General features: G+C 50.7%; 1 protein-coding gene and 1 long non-coding RNA gene across 6 annotated transcripts; one reads left to right on the forward strand and one right to left on the reverse strand.

The window, feature by feature from the left end:
- Positions 1–1,608: 1,608 nt before the first annotated feature.
- On the reverse strand, positions 1,609–4,281 carry LOC132326704 (uncharacterized). Its single transcript, XR_009486318.1, has 2 exons — positions 2,609–4,281; positions 1,609–2,211 (listed from the first exon to the last, which is right to left on the reverse strand). It is a non-coding gene; the product is annotated as an uncharacterized LOC132326704 (long non-coding RNA).
- A 1,582-nt stretch (positions 4,282–5,863) lies between these two features.
- TFAP2A (transcription factor AP-2 alpha) lies at positions 5,864–26,243 on the forward strand. 5 transcript variants are annotated; one of them, XM_059852569.1, is made up of 7 exons: positions 5,864–6,002; positions 14,137–14,571; positions 17,458–17,509; positions 19,165–19,396; positions 20,328–20,446; positions 22,756–22,897; positions 24,466–26,243. In XM_059852569.1, the coding sequence occupies exons 1-7, from the start codon at positions 5,970–5,972 to the stop codon at positions 24,752–24,754; spliced, it is 1,302 nt and encodes a 433-aa protein (XP_059708552.1). In that variant the 5' UTR covers positions 5,864–5,969; the 3' UTR covers positions 24,755–26,243. The 5 variants fall into 5 exon arrangements, with proteins under 5 accessions (XP_059708552.1, XP_059708540.1, XP_059708579.1 ...); XM_059852557.1 differs by lacking the exon at positions 5,864–6,002 and adding an exon at positions 9,113–9,254; XM_059852587.1 differs by lacking the exon at positions 5,864–6,002 and adding an exon at positions 11,498–11,758 and having other exon boundaries at positions 14,296–14,571.
- The last annotated feature ends 1,734 nt before the right edge of the window (positions 26,244–27,977 follow it).

Genomic DNA, 27,977 nt, shown 5'->3' on the forward strand with positions numbered 1-27,977 from the left:
CAAGTCAGTGGAGCTCTGTTATTTGCTTTAGCAGAAGCAGGGATTTGGCCTATGCTTAAATGACTTGCACTTGTTTTTCTTCTTGAATGCTAATATAGAGTTAAGAGATAGCATTACAAGGAAAGCTCATTCCTGCCTATGTGTAAATATTTAGCAGCTGAATAGGCATTATTTAGCAGGGCACAGTTTCTGCTTCTCCACAGTTTTCAAGGATGTCATTCTAAGCTGCAACAGATCAGAAGATACGCTGGAATTACTAGATCAAAATCCTTCCCATATAAGTGTACACATACAGAATTTATTTTACTGGGCAATTAAATGTGTAAGATAAATATCCCTGGGGGAGGAGGGTTGTTTGAGGTTTTATAGCATATCTTATTATGGGCTCAGTTTCGAAATCTTAATCCAAGCAAAACTCCCCATGTGGAGGCTTAATGCTGGAGTGTAACTGCGTTTTGTACTCAGGATATGTGCAGTTGCATCAGTGGATTTTAGGGCAAGGGGGTAGCAAAGGCAGTGAAGTTTTGGCTAGAGAAAAACAGCCCTTCTTGGAACATTTTTAATTAGCAATAACCCTTTCATCAAACATGACGTGCTGAAGGACCTTAGGCAGCATATCTTTTTCTGGATTTCATCTGACAATGTTATTGATCAAAAACTGAAAATAAATGTAAAATAGGACTTATTTGTATTTATTTAGGGGTGGCATGATCAGTAAAACTGCAATCTACTGCAGCTATGAGGTTGTTGGCAAAATAGTTGCCTGTGTTTCAAATGCAGAAGCTTTTTGAAGGACATGTGAGCAGCCAGAATTGCCCAGAAAATACTCCAATTTTATATCCAAGCTGCAAATGCAATTTTTTTTCTTAAAACTGTGTGGGTTTTGTCTGTTTAGAAAATGAAATGTACGACAGAAGAAAGTTGGAGTGAACAAATAATAAGATCTTGACCTGCATCTAGTGGATAGATTTATATTTCTAAAGATTAAAGTTCTCGGTATCTCTAGCATGAATTTATTGTGCTTTGCAAGAGGAAAAAAACCAAACAACCAAACCTCACCATATTTGTACTTGAGACCATACAATTACTCCCTGGGGAATCCAAAAAAAGACAAAGCCTGGAGTTTTACCCCACCAATGCTTTACTCATAGGGATAATCTTTTCAGGAGCTTGTTTTCTGGACATGGCAATGACAGTAGCTAGCCCCTAAGGGCCTAGGTTGAGAAAGGTATCAGGTGAAGCAGAATGCACCGGTTACCTTTCCCCATGAGGTAGGGAAATTGGTGGAAAACCCATCCAGAGAATGGGAATTTGTACCATGTGGTTGCTCATGCAAACACTGGCCAGTCGTCGGTAGCTGGATTGCACTGGCACCGCAGTGTGTGCTCAGTATTACCTTCTGATCACTTGCCGGTTTGCTTGTTTAGTTGGTTTAGTGTAGTTAGTTTAGCAAATAAATATTAAAGGAGCAGATGAGACCCACGTGCTCCTTGGAAAAAACTTCTCTTTTTCTCCCCCCTCCAAAAAAAAAGTTTTCAATTCACTTCCAAAAAATTGCACTCAAACACCTCTCCCACACCGTCATTTGGCATTGAAAAAAAGTTGCTATTTGTATGTATTTTTAAGTATTTATTTGCTGATTTCCAAACGGATCAGCCTCCTGACAACGCACTGGGGATTCACACACCGGGCCGGGGACATAGGCGGTCTCAGAAGGGGGTGTGGGGTGTGAGGGGGAATGGCAGAGACGCGCGGAAAGGTACCACAGTGCCGTAATTCAGGGACACAGCATCCTCATCCTTCTCCTCTTGCTCCTCTGCAGAGGCTGCGCAGGGGCGACGGCTCCGCGTCTTGTCCAAGCGGGACGTCCCGCATCCCCTTCAAAGCCTATCCCAGAGCAAAGTAGCGACGCGGGGAGCCGGAGGAGGAAGGACAGGGAGTGGGCACTTGGTTTCGTGAGGTCCCGGGAGCAGCTGAAGCGACCTGTTGCACTCGGTGAACTTCTCTCCTGTGGGAAGCGGGCTTGGAAAAAAACCCAAACTCTGCTAGGCTGAATAGCTGGGAGACAGCACAGTGGACAAGACAGCCACATACGGATTTCTTCTCTTATCCTTTCTTTTCTCTCCTTTGCAACATCCCAAGCCGCTCATCGGAAGGGCTCTCCCGGATCCGGTGGCCGCAGGGTTGAGACTGCTCTGCCCGGGGACCCGTCTGCCCCACAGCAGGGCATAAAAACAGGACACAAACCCCCAGATCAACAGAGGAAAAACCTCTCCGCTAACATCCGAGACACAGCACCTCCCCTCCTCCGGCACCGGCCTCCCAAAAGTAATTGAATCGTGTTGGACCGCAAAGTGCGAGTGAAAAAGGGCGGGGAGTATCTGTATTTTTTTTTCCTCTCCTTTTTTGTCTTTGCTTTGTAGGGTTTGCGGTGTTTCGGGTGTTTCTATGTCCTGCCGGTTTTTACCTCTTTTTCATGCCCCCCGCTTGCTGTAAGGAGAGCCCGGGAAGACACCCTGTGCGCACGGTGAAGGCAGCCCTCATCCCGGGGACAGCGGCCATCGCGCTTCCCCCCAGCTCGTAAAAGCCGAGGTGGACCTACACCAACCTGAATCCTTCCTTTCTCCTTCCGAAAATACCGACTCCGGGACTCCAGCCTGGGCTGAGGACGGGGCGGGGGGTGCTTCCTCCCGACCCCGCCGGGGAGCGAGCTCACCCCGCAGCCGCGCGTCCTCCGCGGGGCGTCTGTCCCGGACGGAGCGGAGCGGAGCGCCGCCTCTGCCGGCCCTGGGGCCGCCTGAGCTGCAAGTGGCCCCACGGGCGCAAGCCGGCCACTGCCAAAAATTACTTTAGAGAAAAAAAAAAACCAAAAAACAAAAAAGCAAAACCACCAACAAATCTATTTATGTGTCAGTGAGCCGGGGGAAATCAGCCGCGTTGAGCTTCTTCCCAGCCGGGCTGCATTGGGGCAGGGAGAACTGGGAAGCAACAGTGGAAAGCAACAGTGAGAAGAATAACCAAGCTTAAACTCCCCGCAGAGAATCAGAAGCCAGATTTATCTAAATGTTCTTGCGGCTCGTCTTGCGGGCCGGCAGAACAGGCAGGAGGGAGTATGAATGATCCGTCCGGCATCTGGGAGCCGGGCTGGTGGGGACACTCAGGGGTGAGCTCGGTAACTCAGACCGACTGGGGAACCTCGACGCCGGGAAGGTGAATGACCCCCAGGACCATCTCTTCCCTACTTTCTCGTTGGGAAGAGGTCCGTGGCGGGGTTCATAGACATAAGAAAGCTGCCGGTGGAGGGAAAGGGAAGCAGATAGGACTTTGCCCCGTGTGCTGCCCGCGCTGTGACACACGGGGAGGCACCCGGTGCGTCCATCGGAAATAATTCAGGGCGCACAGAGCTCCGCGATGACTCCCTCGGAGCCACCTGCCAAAATCACTACCGAGCTGTGAACCAGACGGTGTGACACAGAGGAGCGAGGACATGTCTTTGCGCTAGAAGACAGTTTTGTCTGAGGAGAGGAGGTGCCTCAGCTTCAGCTTCCCTTTGCACAGGGAGGAGGCAGGGCGAGACAGAGCTGGCAATTCAGGGATGACAGTAGCTCAGGGTGCGGCAATTCCTGTCCCCTGCACGGGCCGGGTGTGCCCTCAAGGCTGCGAGGGAAAGGCGTCCTCTAAACGCCCGGGCCAGAGAACTCGAATTCACCCCCTAAGTGCGGTCACCAAATGCCCCAGGGAGGGGAAAAGGAGCGCCCCATAACACCGGGCTCTGCTGCGCGCCCAGCCCATGCCCTCTTCCCCTAGGCTAAAAAAAAAGAGCACGGATGAGCCCGGTGCGAGTCAGGACTGCCCCTAGTCCCGAAAGCCTGGCTCACGCCCCGCCGGCCGGCTGTGCTCGGGCCGCCTCGCTGCCAAGTGCCGCGGGGCAGAGCCGGGCTGTGGGTCCTGTGCCCGGAGATTTAACCCCGTGTGGGGAGCGCTGGAGTTAGGCAGAAAGGAAAGATCCTACCGGGAGAAGTGTGGCCCCCAAGTTTACTGGGAACGTTTCGCAGAAGGCCAACTTTAAATCGAATTAATTCCCCACCCCTCTCGGCAAAATAGTAATAAAAGCTGGCATTTTAAGTAATCGTTACGGGGCCAAAATTGCCGCCCCCTGGAGAGGACTCGAGGGGGCAGGGCGAGCAGCAAGCGGGGAACGGAGAGGCGGCAGGGTTTGGAACCTCGAAATCTCTGCGCATCTTTCCCATCCCTTTCCCGTTTTGCACGGGTCCGTCTTAGCTCCGCGTCGTCCCCGAGCAGGAGTCTCCCCAGGACCGAGGGGGGTGGGAAAGGGGCAGGGCTGTGTAATTAAATTCCGGTGCCCTGTTAATTGCTGTAATTTGACGCTAACTGTACACCGCGGGCCGGCGCTGGGAGCGGCGGTGCGAAGAGCGCCTCGCACGGCCCATTGACCGCGCCCCGCCCCGCCGACGAGCAGGAGCCGCCGGTCTCCACCGAGAGTGCCCGGTCTCCGCCGACCCCGGCTCGCTGGGGCCGTGGATGAGAAGCGAAGCCCCACAGGAGCCGACGTTTCGACTGCCGGCGGCCCCGACGTTCCCCCGGGCTCCAATGGCTGCGGGTGCCAGCTCTTGCTTCCCTCTTCCCACCTGCCTGGAGACTGGGCAGGAGCTCGCTTCTGTAGGGTCCTTATATCCAAGCCCTTATAGTGGGTGAGGGTGTGTTCCCTTCCTCCTACTGGAGACTGGGGTCAGCCCAGGACCGAACCCAACACAGCCTCACTGGTGGGTGACAATGCACCCCGACCTCCAGGAAGCCTTAAATTGTCCAATATCTGGAACACGATGCCCCATTCACCTGTCTCTGAAATGTGAAAGGGCTTGCTGTGCAACTGCGAAGTGGAAGTTGTTTGCATCCCTCCCCAGAATCATGTAGTTGGAGTACTGCTTCTCCCCACGCCCCAGTGCCCTGCCCCTAGCAATGAGGCAGAGTCCGTGCTTCCTCACTTTTTCGGGGTGTGAAATCAGGGCTGCGCGACGCACTGGCCAGCTTCCAGGGCGCTTCGGCACTTGAATCCCCGAGGGAAAAAAAAAAACAAAAAAAAAAAACCACAAAACGTGGGCGGGGACAAGGGGTACGGACATGGAGAGGCCCAAGGGCCACAGGCTGTCGCAGGCAAGCTTCCCCCGGGGGAATGCAGCGTCCCTCAGCACACGCCGCTCCCGCGCAGCCCGGCGGGACAGACCCCGGCCAGCCTGGTGCGCCGACTGCTGCCGCCCGCCCCCTCCTGGCCCCTGTACCAGGGGCTGGAAAGGCTGTATGCACTAGGGGAGATGTCTTTGTTTCTCCCTGAACTCCCCAGGCAATTTGCAGTGCTTCCGTCCCCCATATGGGCTAGTTCAGCCTTGCCGGTGCACTGCCTTTCTGGGCTACTGATGTTGTCGTTGTTGTTATTATTATTATGACTACTACTACTACTACTACGTCCATGTAGTCCTTGAAAACTTGCCCCCGAAATAACCTTCTACCGCCCCGCCGGGGGAAGGTGAAGCCTGGGGGGCTCGCCCGCCCCCACCCTGACCGCGGGCGGGCACCCGGGCGGACAGAGCTGCCCTCTGCCCGCGGCTGGCGGAGCGCCGGGACGCGACACCGTGGAGAAGCGGGCAGGGGTCCAGCGGCGGCACGGCTCCCGGGGCACGCTCGGGAGTTCCCCGGGGGGCAGCGCGGCTGATGCCCCGGGAGCGGCGGGGCCGGGCGGGCGCGGTGGGAGCGCGGTGACGGGGGGCAGCGCGCAGGCAGCGCGGAGGCAGCGCGCAGGCGCGGGCAGGGAGCACCCAGCTCTTTATGGCCAGGTGAGAGAGTCCCGGCTCAGGTAAGGGGAGGATTTACCCACAGGCGTCCCAAGCGAGTGGCTTGCCCTCGCAGTCCATGACCAGCAGGGACCTGGGGACTCGGAGCCCGCAGCCAGCATGTCTATCCTTGCCAAGATGGGGGACTGGCAGGTAAGGTGACCCTCTGCCCTGGGGGGGTTTATTGTTACTTTGGGACGGGAGGCTGGGCAGGAGCGAGAAAGGTGACGGGCCTGGAGGGAGTTGGGGGCGAGCCTGACGCTGGGGTTGGGTGTTTTGAGGCCCTCGGTGCTGGAGCCGCCCGCGGCCACTCGTGAGGCCCGACTGCAACAGGTAGAGAGCGGCGGACTGGGGTCGACAGGGGCGAGGGCTGCTCCGCCGCTGCCGCCGCGGGTGACACGACCCCGGCAGCGTGGGCCGGCCGAGGGCGGCGTGTGCCCGCCCGGCGTCCCCGTGTCCGGGGCCAGAGGCGGCCGGCCGGCCGCGGGGCCCTGGGGCTGCCCACGGGACGCGGCGGGACCCCACGCGGGGCAGGGCCCGCAGCCGCGGCGTGACCTGGCGCGCATCGGGGACGCGCCGCGGGAGCTGAAACCTCTCCACTAGCTCCCACCCTAGCCTGTCCCATGGAAAAATGACGCTGCCGGGTCCCACCCGGTAGTAGGTGCGCCGGGGGCGCCCGTGGAAAGCACTTCCTCGGGATGAGCTGAAGGGAAAAGCAGAGCCCATCGGCGAAAGAGGCCAGGCAGGGAACACGCGGCCCGCCGGGGCCTCGGCCGGCCCCACGGACCCGAGGGGACCCGCAGGCACCACGGACGAGGCTACACGTGTGGAGTTACGGAGGCTAACGAACCGGGAGACTTGAAAAACCCTGGAGCGCCCTGATGCCCGTCCGCTGGGCCGGATGACCGCAGTTTGCCGGCTAGTGAAAGGGAAGATGCACCGTCCTGTTCAAGCACACGGGATTTTCTTAGAGAAAAGGACTTTTAAAGAATTTATTTCTTTCCCAGGACAGTCCTGTTCCATATGAGAGCCTGGTTTCTTTTTCTGCTCCCAACTTTTAGAATCTCTCGACTAAATCTTTCCTTAGACTACCTTTTTTTTTTTTTTTTTTTATTTCATTAGAGTAGCACCAAGTCATCTGAAAAAAAAAAGAAAAAAGGGTGAGGGGGCAAAATAAGTAAACAAAAGTTATTTAAATTATTTGTACATCGGCTAACATATTTTTATCCGACCGGTGCGAAAAAGCTATCAAAAGAAGATTTTTCTTTTCTTTCACTGAAATCAATTCTTGCGCAATCGTATTTACGGGTTATCTGCCTTGAAATCTATTCCCGACTTTTCCTTACACCCCGGCCTTCCTTGCCCCTTCTCCCTGGCGCTGCGGCCGCCCCTCGCCCCGCCTGGCCGGAGGGGCCGGGTCGCGGGAATCGCCTCCCGCTGCCCCATGCGGATCTCTCGGGGAAAACCGCCCCCTCCCCTCGCAGCCCTGCGGTCCACCGGCCCGGGGAGAGAAAGCAAAATAGTCAGGCCTTTGGCCCACGGGAATCCCGAGCAGCCGCAGCTGGGAGGCTGTCCCGGGTGGGAGGCTTTCCCGACCGCCCCGGTTCAGACAGGACGGCGCTAAGGGGCCATGGGCCCCTTCGTCAACCCCCTTCCCTCCTCTTTTTCTCATCTCCAGCACCCCCCGGGGGCATTAACTAGGCTTAATCTGCCAGCTCCATTTGAACCTCAATGGGAGTAAAAACAACAATTTACTCTCCTGCCAGTGGTAGACAAAAGCGCTGGTGAAAAAGAGCATCGGGGGTGGGAGTATGGCGGAGGAGGGGGAAGGGGAAAGAAAAAAAAAATTCCGTTTAGGGGACATGGATGTTTGTGTTTGTGAAGGAGCAGTCCCGGGAGCCCGGGGGCTTTGCCACCCTTCCCGGCGTGGCGACACGTGGGCCGGGCCCCCAAGGGCCCTCTGCGGCTCCCCATCGGAGTGCAGGGGCCATTTGCTCCTGGAGGCAGTAAATTTTCCTCCGACGTCGAGGGCGGAGGGGAGGGTAGCCCCGGGAGGGTCTTCCAGGCCGACGAGGCAGGTTTTGCCGTCGGCAAAAGGAAGTTTCGGTGAGCAGCAGGGCAGCCAGGTGCACGGGCAACCATGGGGATGCCCGGCTCCTGGGGACGCCTGGGGACACGGCTAGCGTGGCGAGCTGCGCCAGGCCCGACGCGCCAGCCCCGCGGAGAGGGAATGCCTTGCTCTTCGGTGAAGAGAGTGATCACTCAGAGATGGGGAAAAAAAAAAAAAAAGAAGAAGAAAAACGGGAAAAACAAAGCCTTGCGGTGGATTTATCAAGGCTGGGCACCCGGGGAAATAAAAGAGGAGAAGGGTGGAGAAGCAAGCCCTCCAGGAGGGCAGCCTGAGCGATCCCTTAGCGGCACATTGTTAAGCAAACGAAGCGCTCCACCTAAGAAAGTACCAAAGTTTTATTGTGGTCATTGTTTTGTCCTTTTGCTCAAGTGCTTGCAAAAGACTTTGGCTCCTGCTACAATCAATTTACAGTTCGCCCACTTCTGTTTGGGAGATAATGTTGGATTTGTTTGGGTGGTGGTTTTTTTTGAAGACCAATAGCCAACAGAACCGAGAAGGAAAAAAAAAAAAAAAAAGTAGTTTGCGAAGAAAGGAAGCTTTTAAAATATCCACAAAAAAAAAAAAAAAAAGGAAAAAAAAAAAAAAAAAAGAACGAATCCAGAGGGCAACTGAAGCCTCCGCAGACAATAACCTCGTTCGAGCAGGACACGAGTCTCGTTTTTCCTCGCTTTGCTTCCTTTAACCTCAGTGTAAAAAAAAAAAAAGAAAAAAAAAAGAAAAAAAAGTGGATAGGGAGAGAGATAAATCCCATGGGGTGGCTTCATGGCTAGCCCCAAACTTTCTGCGGATGGGAGCCTCTTGGATTTCACTGGCCACTTTCCTCCCCGCTGACAGGCAGAGGCACGAGGGCTAGCAGCGGCCCGCAGGTAGACAGGCAGGGCCCACTGCCCCCCCGCGCCGGGGCTCGGCAAGTCGAAGAAATCTTCTTCTGTCGTTAATTTTTTTTTTTTTTTTCTTGCTCGTGGGTCCCTTCTACCTGTGTCCATCGCTGCAGGTTGTTGTGCTGGCGAGCAATTGGGCTGTTGTTGATATGCTAATGAGGCGATTAGACTGTGGGTAAAGAGCTGGAAAAGGGAAAAGTTTCCACCATTAGAGGGAGATCTCCGAGCGCGGACGGGAGCGCTGCCGAGCCTCCGCCAGCCGCGCTCCCCACGCCGCCCGGCACCGCCACCGTAGGGAGAGGCAAGGCAGGGAGAACCAAATCCTCTCTCGAGCACCAATCCATGAAAATGCTTTGGAAACTGACGGATAATATCAAGTATGAGGAATGTGAGGTAAGCGCTTCCCCCGGGCCCGGGCAGAGTCCCGGCCCCGCAGCTACAAGCGGGAGCCTTCAGCATCCCTCCGTCTCTCAATTTCGTTTAGGAAAACTTCTGCTCCGTCGTCAGGCTTCCTTGCGGTCCTGCAGCCGGAGAGGGGCTGGGGTCCTTCCCCAGGAACTTCGGGGCTTGTGGAAACACGGCTTTGTCGGAAGTGTATGAGGAAAGGCAAACAGGATCCAGAAGCAGCCTGGTCTATAGGTAGATCTTCCGTAGATAAGGCTCTTGTAGTATGCTACACTCATCCATATGGATGGATGGATAGATGGATGGATAGGCGGCCGGCTGAATGAATGGACAGATGAATGAATGAGAGGGCCAAGAGACAAAGGGAAGAGAATTATTCTTGCACTCTAGGTACCCGAGGCATCCAAATAAATTGGCTCAGGACCGACGCTTAAATGCAGCCTTTTCGATATATCTGCGGGTTCATTATACCGAGCTGCACAAATTTACAGGGGTCAGCTGCCTAAATGAAATCACGGGTTTTGGGAGCAGTGTTCCCCCAGCCTCCTAATTTTCAGGGCCACATTCCCACGGGTTTGAGACATAGTAATTTAACCGCTTGGGAAAAAATAAATAAAATCCACCTCATTTGGTTTTGGAGCCGTTCAGCACAGATTGTGTGCGTGCATCTCTCTGTGTGCCTGTATATGCATCCATATTTTTACAAAGAGGCGAGTGTCTTTTAATCTGACAAAAAGGAGAAGAAGAGGAAAAAGAAGAGCCATGTCCAGGACCCATGCCTAGTCTCAAACCAACGAATACTATTGTCACCCGTTTCGAAAAAGTTGCCTATGCAGTGGGTTCAAACCGCGCAATAAAAGACGCTACTTTGCAAGTGAACGCTGTTATTTGGTCGTGACCCACGCGGGAAGATCCCCTCAGCCTCGCCGGAGCCTTGCCGACATGCATCTTTGGGTCGAAAGGGGCACTCTCCCATCCGACCCTGACGCTATTTTGGGGGATGCTGTAGTTTAGGGAAGGGACCGAGGACTCGGCAGGCTCAGCGCCGACTAAGTGATTTGGTGATCTAGTCCCTGATCCAGGAGTTTGGGATGAAGCTGTCTCCCGATGCGGGAGCTGAGCTTTAGATCCACTCTTTGGCCGGCGCTTGATTTCTATGAATGAGGTGTCGGGTGTTGGGGTTTGTGGGTTGTGTAATGTTTTTTTAATTTTTTTTTTAGTTGGTTGAGTTGTTTTTTTTTGTGTTTTGGATTTTTAATTTTTTTTCAACCGGGAAAAAAAGACACATACTCCTCAGCTGCATTTCGGGTGGAAAGCGTGCCTCTTCCCCCTCCCTCCCCTCAGGACCGGTCTTCCAGTTTGCACACGTGCGAGCGTGTGGATTTCATCGCAAATGGCTTTTGTTGCCTCGCGTTAATGGGACTTCGCACCGAGGTGTTACCAAACACGGAGGGAGCAGCAGCCGCTCCGCGAACCCGCCGGATTGTGTGCGTACGTCTGGGGTTGGCTCTCCGTGTTTACCTCGGAGCGGGTGCGAGAACACTTTTAAGAGAGGATGGAAAAGAGGGTGGCTGTCCCCCGCCGGGGTTAGAACCTGCCTTAGAATTAAAAAAAAAAAAAAAAAAGAAAGAAAAAAAAAAAAAAAGAAAAAAGAAACAAAAAGGAATGAAAGATTAAAAAAAAAAAAAAAAAAAAGAAAAGAAGAACAAAGATAAACCTAGAAAAAGGGTTTAAAAGCCCGGGCAGTCACGCTTAGAGCCCGGGGCGGCTGGAGCGCCGGGGGGTCGGGGCGGGCGGGCGGAGCGTGGGGCCGGGCGCCGGCGGCGCGGCGGCTGCGGCGGGGCAGCGGCGGCGGCGAGCGGAGCGGTGCCTGTTTTAAGGGAGTTGTTTGGGAGTTGCACAGCCAGTCCGACGGGTTGCGCCGGAGCCCCGGCTTGTCTGGGCCGGGAGAAGCGCTCGCCTTGCCTCTTTTCCCGGCTCCCGCTCCCCCCCGCGTCCCTCCCGCCCTCCTTCCCTCCCCGCCTTGCTGCCTCCTGCCTTTTTCCTCCGTCTCTTCCCGGATCCTCCGAGAGGGGGGCCGCGGGGAGCCCGGCGGATGCTCCTTGGGCTCCCCAGCCCCCCCCGCCCCGGGCGCCCGCTGGTCTCTGCACTGGGCTCCAACCGGAGGAAGAGGAGGAGGAGGAGGAGGAGGGCTGACACCCAGAGGGGGAGACACCCAAAAAAACTTTCCCAGCCGGTTTCCGGGACGTGGGGCACGGAGGCGAGCCTGCTCGGCGGCGCGGGGCGGCCGCCGCGGGGGCAGCGGCGAGGGGAGCCCCTCGGCGGGGCGCCGTCGAGGCATGGACGGGGCGGCGGCGGGCGGTACCGCGGAGCCCACCCCGCGTAAAGGCAGCGGCGGTGCGGCCGAGGGCAGCAAGAACGAAGCGGGAAGCGAGCAGCCGCTCTTCTCCCTGGGCTTTGAGGCCGGCTACGCGCAGCAGCCGCAGCCCGAGGTGCGCCCGCGAAGGACTGCGGGTCTGGGGACATGGGGAGGCGGCAGCCGGGGGGAAGGGACGGGAAGCGAAGCGAAGGGAAGGGAAGGTGAGGAAGGATGAGGGGGGGGATCCCGCGCCACCTCCCCTCTCTCCTTCTGCCCGTCTCTCCCACTCCCTCCCCACCCCCCCCCCCCCTTTCTGCACCCCCCTCCTGGCTCCCACCCTCTCCCTCTCTCCGGATCTCTTTCTCTTTCACTTTTGCATGCCCTGCAACCTTTTAAAATGTTGCCCCTTTCCTGTGATTCGTCAGACGCAGCAGCATGTGCCCCCTCTCTCTCTCCCGCTCCCTCTCTCTCCCTTTTTGTCTCTCTCTCCCTCTCCCTCTCCCCCATCTCTGATTAGATACACTGATTCTTCATTCAATGGACGTCATTTAGAACAGGCTCTGCCTTGAGTTGCCTTCTCGCTTCACGCTCGATTTCCAGCCATTCTTCCCTTATTAAGTGTTCGTGTAATATTAATAGTCATGAATATCTGCTATTAGGAGTCTCCAGGAAGGCAGCAGATCTGTTATTAGGAGCTCAAGTGAAGCAGCAGCTAAGTCAAAGGAGAAAAAGAAAGAGTCAGAGGAAAAAAAAAGGATTAAGAAACAAACACACACACGCTAAAAAAAAAAAAAAGGAAAAAAAAAAAGCGCCAAACAAACAACAACAACAAAAAAAAAAACCAAACCAAACCAAAACAAAAAAAAAAAAGAAAAAGCAACCAACTTTGACTCCTCACACCGCGCCAGGATAGAGAGCTCGCCTTGGGAACACCCGATGAAGGGCAGCAGAGATCGGTGCAAGTTCTGATGGATTATCGTGGCGCGTTCGCGGTGCAGGAGCAGCCCCGGCGCCCCGGTCCTGCCGCCCGCGCCTAGCGCCGGGCTCCGGCCGCGCTCCCTCCGCGCCCGCGCCGCGCCCGCACCCGCGGGGCTCCGCCGGGGGCTGCGCGCTTCGCCGGTCCCTTTCCTCTGCCTTTTTGTTATTTTTTCTGCCTTGACTTGTAACCCCCGACTCTTCGCAGATGTTAGTGCACAGTTTTTCGGCTATGGTGAGTTGCTTCACGTTTCTCTCCGAGGGGGTTCGGTGCGCTCTGGGTGTTGCTATTGTTGTCGGCGGTGGCAGTGGGGGTTTCATACCCAGCTTTCCGGAGAGGGCTTTTTTTCCTTCCCTTCATTTTTATAAATTCGGTGGTTTACGTTTTGCCCTTTCTCTCTTTATTTTTCTTTTCTTCCCTCCCCCTCCCCCCCCCCCCTTTTTTTTTTTTCCTTTGGTCTGCTTCGAGCGAACGGCAAAAGGCTTTGCTTGGACCTTACTGCTTCGATTCCTTAACCTTGCCACCTGCAAACGTAGTATTTTCGCTTTCTCGTTTCTCTGTTCCGGGACCGTGGTTCTTTCCTTCGAATTCTCCTCCGTGGAGGCCGTTCCTTTTGCCCCACACGTTCATGTGGGCTCCTCTGCCCGGTCTCCAGAGCCGGCAGAGCCGTGCCGAAGCGCCCGGGCTTATATCGGTGCCTCTCGCCCGTCGGGGCGGCGGCGCTTCCCCCTGCCGCCTGCCGCATTCCTCCGCTTTTCCGGCGGCCGAGCCGCCGCTGCCCGCTCCGCTCCGCTCCCAAATCGCACGCTGGCGAGCCCGGCGTACGGCCGGGCACCCGGGGTTCGGCTCTCCCCGTAGGTGGGGGACCATGGCAGTGCTTTTTTCCCGAAACATTTCTTAAACTCTAAGGGGGAACTACCGGTTTGTTTGGAGTCTATTTCGGCGTTTTCTGGTAACAAAATGGCAGTGGGTTTGGATTTTCCAGGGTTTTCTAGGGACGTGATCGGTAATGTCAGCGACAGTATCTATCTCGGTTCTGTTAAGGGCCAGAGGAAGGATTTTGGGTTGTGGCAGAATTATTATTTCAATAATGCTCGCTTGTGAATCATTCTTTTTATTTGTGGGAGATACCTGCTCCTGAAATGACGGGGCACGATCTGTTGTGAATCCACACTGTATCGCCGCAATGTTTTATTAATTATTATAAGCTGTCCTGTTGTAATTATTACTATTATTGCTGTTATCATTATTGCCGTTATTATTGGTTTTCCAAAAACCGAGACTGCCTCTTAATTTTTTGGGAAGGGAAATCAGAGGCAGAGAGATCTCCAGATCTGCTTTTCTCCGCCTCGGAGACGATTATTTGCCCCTCATTGCACTATTGATGAAATTTTCAAGGCGATTTTGAGGAAAATCAGTTTGATATTATCTTTGTTTTTCTTTTCTCCTTTCCCCTCCCCCTCCTCCCCCTCCTCTGCACCCTCCACCCCCCAACCCTCCCCCCCCCCCACCCTTGCTCCCGCTCCCCATCTCAGGAGCGCCACGACAGTACCAGCAACGGGACAGCCCGGTTACCCCAGTTGGGGACCGTGGGTCAGTCTCCCTACACCAGCGCCCCACCGCTCTCCCACACCCCCAACGCCGACTTCCAGCCCCCTTACTTCCCCCCCCCTTACCAGCCCATCTACCCCCAGTCTCAGGACCCCTACTCCCACGTGAACGACCCGTACAGCCTCAACCCCCTCCATGCCCAGCCACAGCCCCAGCACCCAGGATGGCCGGGACAGAGGCAGAGCCAGGAGACGGGGCTGCTCCACACGCACCGGGGTTTGCCCCACCAGCTCTCGGGGCTCGACCCGCGCAGGGACTACCGGCGGCACGACGACCTGCTGCACGCCCCGCACGGGCTGGGCTCGGGGCTGGCCGACCTGCCCCTCCACTCCATCCCCCACGCTATCGAGGACGTGCCGGTAAGCCAAGGGGTGGCCCACTCGTCCCTCTTACCGCGGGAGCTCAACGTCGGGGGGAGAGGGAGGGAGGGAACCCCCCGCCTCCCCCTCCCAAAAAAAAAATAGGCGGAAGGGAAGAAGAGAACTCCCCCTCTCCCCGTCCCCCAGGGAAAAGTGAAGCCCCCACCTAGAACAAAAGGTTCTCGCAGCTCGTCCCTGAGCGACGTCTCCCCGCTAACTTGCCCACTAAAATATAAATAAATCAAATTACTGTCATCGTTAACAATATCTTTCCTTCTCAATGACAATAAGCTGTTACGATTGGAAGAATATATAATATCACCACAGGGCCGTGCATTTGGGGATTTCTTACTGCCTTGGGAAAGACACGAGTCTGAAATGCCTGTGAGGACATTTAACGAGATCTCACAAATTTAAAGGGGGGGTAGTGGGGAAGTGGCTAAAAGTGGCCTAAGAACGAAAAATTGGTTTCCCATGAGTACAGGATTGGCATATGTAATAACCACATCCAAAGTTATAAGAGGGTATGGGCAGATCCTCTTCTCTAAAGGAATTAATTGACAAATCAGGGAAGAGGTATACTAAAATGCTGCCGCCTTCTTTTAGTAGCGGTGCAAAGGGATGACCTCATAAATCATTACCTATAGGTTATCGAATTTGAGTCAGACCTGCTACACCCTATATTAAATCAAATATTGGGAGCCTATTGGAGGAGGCATTTGGGGGAACCTAATTCTATTATCAATGAGTACAGACTTTAAAAATGATTTCTAATTAAGCATGACATTAGTGCACAGGCTACTTACAAAGCAAGCCATGGCTATTGTTCATTTAAGAAAGTGGCCTTATGCAACATGATAGGTCGTGATCAAAGTTCGTCTTTCTGGGTTTCTCCCTGAAAATGGAATTAGAACATGGCAATAAATTTATTAAAGCCCACAGAGCTCATGCTGAGGGACTGAAGCTGCTCGACTTGCAGGAGGAAAGAGGAGGAGGGAACTGTGGTATCTGGATGTGATTTTTGCCGAAATGCCATCCCAAATTACAGGATCAAATATTACAACAATATATTCGCTGACAGTTTAATGAGTACAGTTTCGTGTTGCAAGGATAATATTCAGATGAACTTACCTATTTTTGGGGGTCATTTTGAAATCTTTTGTAAATTATACTCAGAGAAAATAGTGAATTTATTACAGCACTCATCTGGCTAAATTAGCCACAGAAAATTGCTGGTTGTGTTTAGCAGTTTTGCAATAAACGCATACGTTTTCCAAAGTGGAGGATTTAGTAAGCAATTTGGATCTGTTAAATGCAGGTCCACTCTTTAAATTTGATATTAAATAACATGGAGGCAATCGTATGAATAAACTAATTTGTTGACTGCAAGCCCCTGATTGCTGTAGGAAAACATGACCTAAAATGTTCTCTTGAATTCTCCCTCTCCTCAGTTGTGCTCCATGGTAGTGGGCTGATTCAGGAAGCCTCCTCTTCAGATCTATGAATTAATAGCATTGCTATACTTCGTGAAAACCAAATGCCATCTGGTTTAAATCCTTGAGCCAGTCTAGTAATTTTTTTTTTCTCTGTAAGGCTGAATCAGCAGGCTTCGTGAAGAAGAGTATAAAATAAGAGGGTGCATCTTTTAGGTGTATTTTATCTGGTTAAAAAAAAAAAAAATCCGTTACAGAAATCTTGAGTTGGGAGGATAATTTTGGATTTTTTCTGTTGGTGCAACAGTTAACCTTTAATAAAAATGACTGCTTAATATTTAAGAAAGTCAAGTAGACGGTGAAAATTATTTAATCGTAAATATCTCTGTGGGATTTTAAACTTAACAGTCCTCCCTGTACGGAATATGTGTAGAAATAACACAAATAAAAGTATTATGCCACACTACATTTACTTTATGGGTTTAGGGTGCATGCATAAAGGGATCATATTTCCCCATATAGTTAAAACACAAGAACTGCAGCAGTAGTCATTTCTGAACATTTCTCAATTTAATTATACTTAAATCCAGAAGCACTTTAGGCAAGTTACAAATGAGAGCATTGAGTATAATAAAACCTGTAATAAAGCAACTTAGTACCATCCACCCGGAATCATTGAGATCAGGCACAATTAACAGGAGCATAAATCCAAGACAGAATGGAAAATGTTAGAATCAGTATTATTGTTGGACAAAGACTAGAGAAGGAAGTAATAGTTTTTTAAATGGTAATGCCTGGGTTTTGTAACGATTGCGAAATCTTCTATCTCAGCAGCACTGGTGTTAATTTGTAAACACAGCCAGACATTATATTGCCTGTCAGTTTTTGGAATTAGAAAACATGATTTCATTTGACTTTCTAATCACGTCGTGACTCCGCCGCGCGAACCCCAGCTGTAGGCGCGACCGCGGAACCTGCGAGGGGACAATAGTGGGGGAGCCCGGGGTGCGTGGGCCCCCCGGCCCCGCGCTCCTTTGTGCTTTCCCTCCCGCGGGCGCGGGAGAGGGAGCGGGCGCAGCGGCCCCGGGAAGGGTTGGGCCGGGCCGGGGCTGCTTCCCGGGGAGGAGGGTAGGGACGGGAGGAGGGAGCCGTCAGAAGCTTAAGGCCACTCGGGCCCCGGGGGTGTGAGTGATTTATTGTATTTTTTCTTGGGGATCGGGGGAAGAGCTGGGAGGGATGCAGGATTCCTCTCGATAAAGGAAACCTCTCCCAAATATCCTTCCTCACTTCTCCCCCTCACCCCTTTCCGTGCAGGATCTGTTGTTTCCCTCCCCACACCGTGCCCAGGAATGGGGGGAGCACAAAACTTCTCCTTCACCCCATCCCACCTCGGCCCTCCCTGCCTTTTGTTGTGGTTGTGCACTGACATCCCTGCCTGTTCCTTTTGTTGCAGCACGTAGAAGACCCCGGTATTAACATCCCAGATCAAACTGTAATTAAGAAAGGTAAGCTGTTTCCTTGCGCATACCAAACATGTCGTCACAGGCTGGGGACTGCTCGCTGGGAGGACTTACCCGGCCTCCCCCTCTCCCCTCCAGCCCCCCGGCCCCGGGCTCCTTCCTCTGGCATGTACTGTTGGCCGAGAAAGGTTGGAAGCAAAGAAAAACGGGCGATGTGGGTTGAAATCCGCCCTCTTAAATGGCCACGTTTGCCGGGTATTTTAATTATTATTGTCGTTAACGAGGAAAAATGTTAGCAGATGATGTAGAAAATCCGAGCCGGTCTTTTAGTGTATTAGCGAACAATTGGGTTTCATGGTTTGCCCCATGCATCTGGCTGAGTGGAGGGCTTGAATCGTTGTTGGTAAACGAGAGCTGTGAATGTGAAATCGTTGTTCCCCCTCCTTCGGGTTTTCTTATTTAAATCACGCCGGTGATGAGGTGGACTGGTGGAGAACAAGGCACGAGTTTCTGGAAACTGATGTCTGTCGGTGGTTAGGGTGGTTTGGTTTTCGTTGGCTTTTTTGCGCTTGCTTCACTTGGAATTGAATTGAATTGCTTGGAAGCTGGAACTCAAATCGTGCTAAATATTTATTGCAAATTTTCACTCGATTTTCATTTCCCGTCGTTCTTTGGACAATCGAAGGATTGACATAGGTGGCACAGGGCATTTTGCAAAGCAGGTTCTTGGTGGAAAGTGATGTGGTTTGGGTTTGGATGCTGTGTAGTGAGGACGCTGTTGGAGTAAAACTGGCAGGGTGGAAGGCGCAGCTAGTTCCTGCCTGCTCTGAGGGGTGCTATGGCTGTGTGGCCAGCTGGAATTCGGGTACCCAGGCCACCACAGGAGAGAGGTGCTGAGCACTCTCCTCTCTAACCCTAATTGCTGTACAGCCAGCGAACCTGAAGTTTCATACCCCCCCACCCCCCGCCTGTAAAGCCTTTGTCACGTCAAATTAGATGTGCAAGGGATAAATCTTAAGAGATGCTCTTTCCAAGTCGACATGATAATTGGCTCTTTTATTAGTAATCTCAAGAGTTCGTTTAACTCCTGTTGTATCTATTAGCCTTCCCAGAGCTATTAATGTCACAAGTGATCTATCCAAAACGGAGGGAGCCCCCTGCTTGGTTGGACTGCGCCCGCCAAGCGGAGGGGGCTAAGGCAGAGGAGAAAGGGAAGGCGGCCGGGACCCGAGGCACGGAACGGCGGCACGGCCCGGCACCTCCCCGCCGGCCAACGCCGGGCAGGGACCGAGCTGCATTTTGGGGTGCCGGTCCTCCGCCGCGTTAAGGGTTTTCCACGTCTAAATTTGTGCGCTGGCGGGGTTCCCGGGCTTGCCCCACATCCTACGCCGCTGCCCGGGCACTGCTCGCCCGACACGGCGGTACCGGAGTGCGGCACCCGGCGGCCTCGGCGCCCGACAGGGGCTGCGGGGGCCTCTGCGGGGTCTTTTCAATTTCCCCGCTGCGAGTCGAGGGATGTCCGGCTCTACCCCGGCGCCTCCCGACGAGAAAGGGGAGGGGTGCCCCCGCTGCGTCCCCGTTGCCCCGCAGGCGATGCGGGGCCGGGGCTGGCCGCAGAGAGCGGCTCGGCTGCCTCCCCCTCCCTCCCCGGCTCCCCGCCCGCTCCTCACCCTCACCTCCCTGCTCCTCCCTCCCTGCAGGCCCCGTGTCCCTCTCCAAGTCTAACAACAACGCCGTCTCCTCCATCCCCATCAACAAGGACGCGCTCTTCGGCGGGGTGGTGAACCCCAACGAGGTCTTCTGCTCGGTGCCGGGCCGCCTCTCGCTGCTCAGCTCCACCTCCAAGTACAAGGTCACGGTGGCGGAAGTGCAGAGACGCCTGTCGCCGCCCGAGTGCCTCAACGCCTCCCTGCTGGGCGGAGTGCTCCGGAGGTGAGGGGCGGGGGGACGCGGGAGGCGGGATGCCGGGCCGTGCCGTGCGGGCGGGCGGGAGGCAGGCCGGGAGGGAGGGATGGAGGCAGGGAAGGCGGAGGACGAGCGCCCACGCGGGGCGGCGGCGCGGGGGGAGTGCGGCGGCCGCCGCTAGGGGGCGGGGCGCGCGCGGCTGGCGGGGCGGCGCGGCCGGGAGGCGGGAGGGGGCCCGAGCGCTGTCGCCATGGCAACGCGCGGCCCTGCGCGGCCCCCGGGGCCCCGCCGTGGGGGCCGTGCGTGTCCCTGTCCCTCTCGTGGCCGTGAACACCCCCACGGGCACACACACACACTCACAGAGAGGACTGGCTTAGTGGCGGGCACCCTGCCATGGCCTCCCACCCCGTGGTGAACTCACCCAGGCAATTAGGCAGTGCCTGGGCAGGGAATACCATCCAGGATTAATTAAGGCAGCTCCCATCTCTGCAGCCCTTCTTAGCCCAGCTCTGCTGTGGTGCCACAGATGGGCCACGTAGAAGCCACAGATGGGCCACGTAGTTTGGTGTGAGGGCAGTGATGCTCTGGGGCTGCCGGCCCTGCAAATCGGCCCCCTCCACTTCATGCCCAGGGAGAAGCTGCCCCTGTGTCCATGGCACCTCGGGAGCTCAGGGAGACACCTCAGAGCTCCACATCAGCTCTGGGGCTGAGTTAGACCTTAGTGAGGGTCACCGTTCTCTAGGCGTGATCCAAAGCACCATCCCTATATGTGGGATTCAGCTTTCAGCAACAGTTGGTCTTGAGTCTCCCACTGCCATGTATCCCATCCCTTGTGCCTAAACCTTTTATTCCCTAACCTGGAAAAGGATGTGTTGTGGGCATGAGTGTGGGCGGGAGCCAAAGTAGGAGCAGGTGTTCCCCCAAGCCCCATTTCTCAATGCCTTTCTGTGTGGAGCAGGGCAAAGTCTAAAAACGGAGGGAGATCTCTGAGGGAGAAACTGGACAAAATAGGACTAAACCTGCCAGCCGGGAGGCGTAAAGCTGCTAACGTTACCTTGCTCACATCGCTCGTGGAGGGTAAGTGACTCAAAGAGCTGGGAGGGCTTGTTTGGAAAATGTGCCTGTTGCTTTTGCCAAATGGGAGAAGATTTGCTGTTGGGTTGTTCAGGTTTTCTTTCTCCTTTCCCAGAGTTGATGCTGCTCACTGGCATTTGGAAAGGTGTTATTTTCTGTGTCTTAAAAAAAGATCAGGTTAATTGTGTGCCTTTGCTTTTTGTCATAACCTGAAATGGGTTTGTGCGAGTCCTGCAGACTCAGCAAAGCGTTCTATTATGTATTTGCTTTTAAGTTTCCGAGCTAGATGCTTTCAGGGCCCCATCTTGCTCGCTCATTCAGATGAGTAATCCCTCTGTGGAGTAAGCAGATCTCATTGGGAGCAGCACGGGAAGGATCCCTGTGAAGGGGGATTGTGGGCTTATGAGCCCCAAAAGAGACCCTTGAGTATCGAGTTGAAAGTTAGGGGCAGCAGAGCCTCTAATACTTCACTGCTGTTCTTCTGCCACAGGTGGACAACCAAGCAATTTTAAATGTCATAAGCTGCAGCTACTTTAGGTTTCTTTTCCCTCCCAGCCTGCAGCCACATAACAGTAAATCATTTAACTTTTCTGACATCTGCATTTGAGAAATGCGTGACCATTACTTCCTGAATTAATTTGAGAATCCTTGACCTCAGCCATGAATTAATGGTGTCCTGAAAGCCTCAAAGTTGCACCACTGCCAGCCCCCACTCCCTTTTGGTTCTCATTTTCAGAACACATGTTCCCTTGGCTGTATCATTCTCCTCTGCTTTGGCTGGAAAAGGTGCAACTTGCTTTAATGCCTTGGGATGTCCTTTGCTGTCTGTACGGGGAGGTGGGAAGCTCAAGAATTTGCAGTCATTTAGTTTTGAAGCAGTGGCTGTGTCACACTGGCTGACACAAAGTGTGTCTGAGGCCTGCAGATAGACCCCTCTCCTTTCTCCTTACTTATGAGTTCAGCTGCATTTTAGACTGGTTCAGTTTGTAAAGTGCTTTTAAACTCAGCCTGAGCTGTCCAGGTTCAGCTTAAGTTTGGTTGTGTAGGTGGGAATTTGTTTTGTTGTTGCTTCGCATTCTGAGAGAAGTGTTTCATGTTCAAAGAGACGGGGAAAGACACGCTGTGCGATGATGCCAGGCGTCATTTTTTTAAACATCAGGATTACTGAACAAACTATATTTATACTGCGTGAAAATTACCGCATCTTCATGTTTCTGAAAAGGCTTTGCAATTGCATTGATACGCTGTGGTAAAAAAATAGCGAGGGGAAAACTTGTAAAAAGTCTAGATTTGGTAGATGCTTAACATTATTTGTGATGTTAATGAATATGGAGAGGGTTTTATGGTAATCTATTGTTCTGTTTGGCTTTCACGTACAATGGCTTTGAGAAGAATGATTTTTTAAAAAAACAAAACCAGAGGCCTGATCTTCAGATAACTTAGTGATGGTGGCTAATTCTGGGGAGATGATGGTATAAACACTGCTGAGGCTTTGAGTCCCATAGCGATGAGGCAGTTTCTAGAGTACTGTTATTGTTTATGATCCGCTCCATTTTATGGAAACAAGCTCACTGGACTGAGGCTTTGAAGCTCTAATTGGCGCATGCGTTCTTCCGGAGCTAGAGCTAATGGCAGGAAGCCCTGCAGTAAAAACCAACTGGTTCAGGAAATTAAAACCAAAGATTTGAAAATCAACAAAACAGACAGACTCAGTGGAATGACCCTAAAATTCTCATGGTTAATCGTTTGGGGGTGAACATATAATTATATGCGATCAAGTTAAATTTTAAACACTTAGCTGTTTAATGCATTTTATTTAGAAGAGCTCTAGGAGTAATTATGATCAATATTAATCATTGATGCATTGCAAAAGAATATAGAAATGTGGCTGAGGCAAACACATTTTCAGAGTAAATAGCTGTGAATAAAATGTACATAAATGGCTCTCTATAGATATGGAGATGTAAATCGAAGCACACATTCTAGATGGATGGAGCCTGTCTGTCTAAGAGTATCTCTTAGTCAATGTGAACTTTTAAAAATTCTTATGTGAGATTTCACTTGTAACAATTGTTAAGAAAATACTCATTTGCATTACCTTCAACTGAAACAATGAAAACTGCACGATAGTATGTAATTAACATTTCTGGCCCTAACTTTTTCAAAGAGAAAATGTCCAAGCTTTTGAGAAGAAAAGCCCAAGTAGAATGTAGTGGTTTTTTGGAGTTTTTTTCAAATGGATTTTTGCCTCTGTTCAATGTGTACTGATGAGCTGTGTTTCTTTCCATCCCCACCCATGCCTCCCTATTCAGGAGAAGCAGTACATCTAGCTAGAGATTTTGGGTACGTTTGTGAGACAGAATTTCCTGCCAAAGCAGTAGCTGAATTTCTCAACCGACAACATTCCGATCCAAACGAGCAAGTCACAAGAAAAAACATGCTTCTAGCTACAAAGTAAGACATTTAACTTTCTGGCATGTTGCTTAGAAATAAGGGAGGGGGACAAACTCGAGTGTGAGGCTTTTATTTGTGAAGATATTTGTTTGCTGCATAACCAGTGGCTGATGGCTTTGTAGGTTGTGAGGGTGTGTGTTGGCCCTCCTGGTATAGGAGAGCTCTACAGACCAGCTTGGTTTCCTCCAAATCTGTTTGTGCAGATTACCTTGAATGTGAATTGTGCAAATTGAGAGTGGATGTTTAGTTACAGAAAAAGCAGTAATTCTTCAAAGCAAAACATCTTCTGGGCCTATTCACTTAGCTTATCAATTTAAGTAGAAGGGGAAGTCTTCCCATTGACAGTAAAATAAAACTGGCACATTAAACCGATTTCAGTTCATTAAAATCGGGAATGGTTCTTCCTGCCTAAGCAGCTCTGTTACTTAGCTAATACAGGGATATTAAAAATATATTTTAAATGACAATCTGTACACAGTTAAAATGCTAGCAGAGTTTATCGTTGGTGGGGCTGCCTAGACTTCCAGGTGGTGTGTGAAAAGAAAATTATTGTTTTGGTATGTTTGCTGCAAATTAAAAGGGTTGTTTAGTAGCCCTTAATTACCAACGGAGGTGTCACCAAAGGGCACAGTGCCAGAGGATACAAGCAGGAGATGGGAGCTGCTTTATGGCTGGAAGACATTAACATGGGTTTTAGAATACAAACTGTTTCAACACGCCTCTGAGCTCTCTTGCTGTAAGGTGTGTTATTTCTCCAACCATTTGTGCAGTGAGTGGGTGATATAACCTATCTTCTGCACCATGCCCTCGTATCCTCCCTTCTCACCTCCCTGGAAGGAAATTTCCAGGCTCTGGTTAGCGTCAGCCTTTCCCTCTGTGGAAAGGTCCCTTTGGATTTGGAGGTAGAGATTTACATATATAAATGTTTCAGAATACCCTAATTTAAATCCTCAGTTGCCAGCTTTGCCCTCACTCATTCTTCCTGACACACAGGTGTGTGTTTTAGCCTTGTGAAGGAAGAGGCCCAAATCTCTCTCTGGTTCCCCCCAAAAAAGAAATCTTCTAAGATATGGATAAATCCCTTAGCTTACCTTTGGATATCATAGCCTGTCTATTAAGCCTCCTCAGGAACTTTAAACTGTGTCTGTGCTCCAAACCCCAGCTAGGCACGGATGTGTTTTTGTGGAGAGTGTTGGGGGCTGAGATACAGAAAGTGGTGGGGCAAGAGGCATGTGTTTCCATGTTCCTGTTGCCTGCCGGTGTGGTGGATGGGGCTGGGGTGTGATGTGTGGTGTGCTGTCATGTATGCATGCAAGGTGAAGGGAAGAGGTTTGTGCATGCTGGGGAAGTGTGAGAATTGGGGAAGGATGCATAGAGAGGAGAGGGAGAAAGGAGAGTGTGAAAAGAAAGGAAAGAGCAGGAGCCCCCTTGATCCAGGGGCTTGTGCAATTTAGCAGGGAGAATGCACAGGCATTGCTGCCACCAGTGATGGTTCATTTCTCTCCCTCTCTCTTCCCTTCCCTTCCCTCCCTCCCTCCCTCTGTCTCTCTGCTCCATTTGTGCTACAGACAGATCTGTAAAGAGTTCACCGACCTGCTGGCTCAGGACCGATCTCCCCTGGGGAACTCACGGCCCAACCCCATTTTGGAACCGGGCATCCAGAGCTGCCTGACCCACTTCAACCTCATCTCGCACGGCTTTGGGAGCCCGGCGGTGTGTGCTGCCGTCACCGCCCTGCAGAACTATCTCACCGAGGCGCTCAAGGCCATGGACAAAATGTACCTCAGCAACAACCCCAACAGCCACACAGACAACAGCACCAAAAGCGGCGACAAAGAGGAGAAGCACCGAAAGTGAGGATTCCCCCCACACATGCTCCTCTCCCTTCCCCCTCATAGCCCATCGATCGATCCATTCATCTCCCTCCTCCCTCTCCCCGGCACCCAGCACCCCAGGCTACAGCAACAGAATGAGCGTCCTTCTGCCAGTCCTGTTCTCTGACTCTGCAGGACTGCTCTGCCCTCTCTCCACACCCCTTCCCAGCATCCACATTTCCATTTGCTCCTGCTTAAATTCCCCCCTCTTCCCACTGCCACCATCGTTTTACCCCAGTTTGGAGCCTAAGAGAACAGAACAGGGGGACGGAGCCAGCAAAGAAAAAAAGTTCTGTCTTGAGTTTGTGAACTTTTTTTTAAATAAAACAAAAGGAGAAAAAAACCCAACAAAAAATAAAACAAAAAAGAAAAGGACTTTTTTTTTCTAAAAATATATTAAAAAATTAAAAAAAAAAAACAAACAAAAAGAAATAAATGATACTTAAAAATTCTATGAGCTTCACCGGACTGAATCACCACCTTCCCTTACATAAACTTCAGTTAAGATTGTAGCCATACTAAAAATGAAAAAAAAAAGTGAAAAAGTACAACAGCAACAGCAGACAGACAAAAGACAAAGAGGACTGATGACATTTTATCAGTATTGTGAATAAACTTGAACACAAAACACAAGCGGTTCCATGTCATATCTTCAGTTGTAGAACTTTTTCCTGTCCAAGGTAAAGCGACCAACTTGAACTTTCTATTGCAACACGATTCACGGTTATTATATAAGGGAATCAGTGTTCATGTATGTATATATTTATTTATGTGTAATTTAATGGGAATTGTAAATATGGTGAGTCTGTTTTAAGCCTTTTTTTATTTATCTGGTGATCTCGTTTACCTCTTGTTTAGTGGGTTTTAAATCTTCCCCTCTTAGTTCATCATGTGGTTCATGGTACTTATTTAGATATCAGAGGTTTTTTGGGGGTTTTTCTCTGGGATTCATCATTTTTAGCCCTATTGTAGCATGTTAAAAGCGACAATGAAGCAGCTGAACAAATAAAAAAACATTAATTTTTATATATAATTAGTATGACATTTAGTTTCTCATTGAAGATAAAATAAAGTGATGTTGGACCCTGGCAAGGTTTTTAAACATGTTAGTGGTTTTACAACCCTTATGTGTTGTGGAAAATGAAAAAGTTATTTTCATCCACTGTCCTTCTCCCGAAAGCACCAACAAAGCAATAAATTAATAATGTCTTTTAAAACAAGATTTAGCTTTACTTTCCTTTTTTTTTTCCCTTTTTTTTTTCTCCCTTTCTTTAGTTTTTATTTTTATCTTTTTTCTTTTTTTCCCAAAGAACTCCAAACATTCGGGACCACCTGGTATCCTGTATTTCCACTGGCCATATTGGAAGCAGTTATAGTTGTGTTGTATTGAGTTGTGCCGGCAGTAGTTTCCATGCCTATCAATGTATCATAGTCCTTTGTTGCCCAGATAAATAAATATTTGATACGCTTTATGTCGATTTTTTTATTCAGTAGCTGTCTTTACCCAGGCGTATTTTTGTTCTTGGCAGTATTTTTTATTCAGTATGGTTACAGTAATTGAGTTTAACTCTCCCTTGACAATTGCTCCTTGCAATAAGCAGCTGAACCCATTGTTTCCCTCAAGTATAATAAAAACTTACTTTCAACTTGGAGTTCAGAGCAGGGTATCATTTAGATATTCCACTGAGTCTGTATTCAGACAAATGACACAATAAAGCACAATGTATTCTTTTGGATAAAAAATTGTCTGTACTACTAACAAAAATGACACACTATCTTTTCTTTAACCAAAACATAATTTTATTTAAAAAAAATAAAAGTTTTATTTTATTTATGTTGACCTCTAGGTTTTTATTTATGTTTTTATACAGCATACAGAATTATAAGCCTATAAAATTTTGTACATGTAGTTGTCCTAACGGAGAGCAGAAATTAAAAAACACATCTCAAGAAGGACACTTTTAAAAGAATTATTACTGAGAAAATTCTGAAAATTATTGCTATGAAAAAAATTTATACTGGTAAATCAGAGCTGGATGCTCCCTCCCCCTCAAGAAAAAAGAAAAGCTCCATAGTTAATGCCAACAAAATCATCTCACGGTTGTGAACTTTAGTGAAATCTTGCAGGAGACAGATTATTTCTGATTGATGGTTCGTGTTTTAGTGGAACGCACAGACTGACATTTTGAGATGGCTGTGTCAGTTTGGAAGGGACTGAAATTTTTATCTTGAGTTTCTTCTTGTGGAAACCAGTTGTGAAACAGGGAAGTTCGCTTTAAAAAACTGGAGTGTATGTCTTGAAGATGGTCTATAAAAACATGTGAGAATTCAGATTTTGAATCTATTTTCTTTGGCCCGGGGGGTAGGTGAAGTCAGGATCAGGCTGGATTATGTTATATCATAGGAAGGGAGACTTAATGGAGTTTAGAATGTAAAGGCATTTTAAAGAGAGGGTCTCCTTTAAGTGTTGACGGTATTCTAGTAGTGGAGACTGATTTTTCTCTTCCCTTCCTGACTCCCTCTCTCTCTCTCTCTCTCTCTCTCTCCCTTTTTTCCCCTTTTCGCTCAGGCAGAAATTGAAGAGGTTAGGAGGGAGGTGTTTACAATAAAGCTGCACAGAGAATTAACATTTACTCATATATTTTGACGTTTGGTAGAGCTGGTGAAGCAAAGCATTAGATAAAGCCCAAGATGTTTCATTTTGCTTTGGTAATCTACTTATGGAAGGCAGTGTAAAATCAATCTTGCCAAGCAGAAAGAGAGTTGGTGGAGTCTAAATTCTATTTTCGTGAGCCAGCTAGTTTATAAAAATGGTGAATATTTTTTTTTCTATAAATTGAAAGTGGATCTTTTGAATGCAAAGCTGCAATTGTTTTAAAAACAGTTATTTATTATTTCCAAGAGAGACTGGTTAACCGTAAAGTAGATGTAACAAAATAATGAGGTGAATGAACCCTAACTGTACATATTCTTGACATAAATGAAATGCACAGTACTGTAGCAGGTGAAGTGAAGCATTGTCTATCAGGGCTGTTTTTCTTGGCTGCATCTCAGATTGTGTGTGGGATCCTAACCTCAGGCACAATAGCATTCATAAACAGCAATACATTGCTGCTCTTTCTACAGCAACACATAAATACTCATTTTTAAACGAAAACAATCTTATTAAATACCATTCATTCATATCTGGATTTACAGATGCTTGT

Source organism: Haemorhous mexicanus, chromosome 1 (assembly GCF_027477595.1).
Source record: "Haemorhous mexicanus isolate bHaeMex1 chromosome 1, bHaeMex1.pri, whole genome shotgun sequence".
Lineage (NCBI taxonomy): Eukaryota > Metazoa > Chordata > Aves > Passeriformes > Fringillidae > Haemorhous > Haemorhous mexicanus.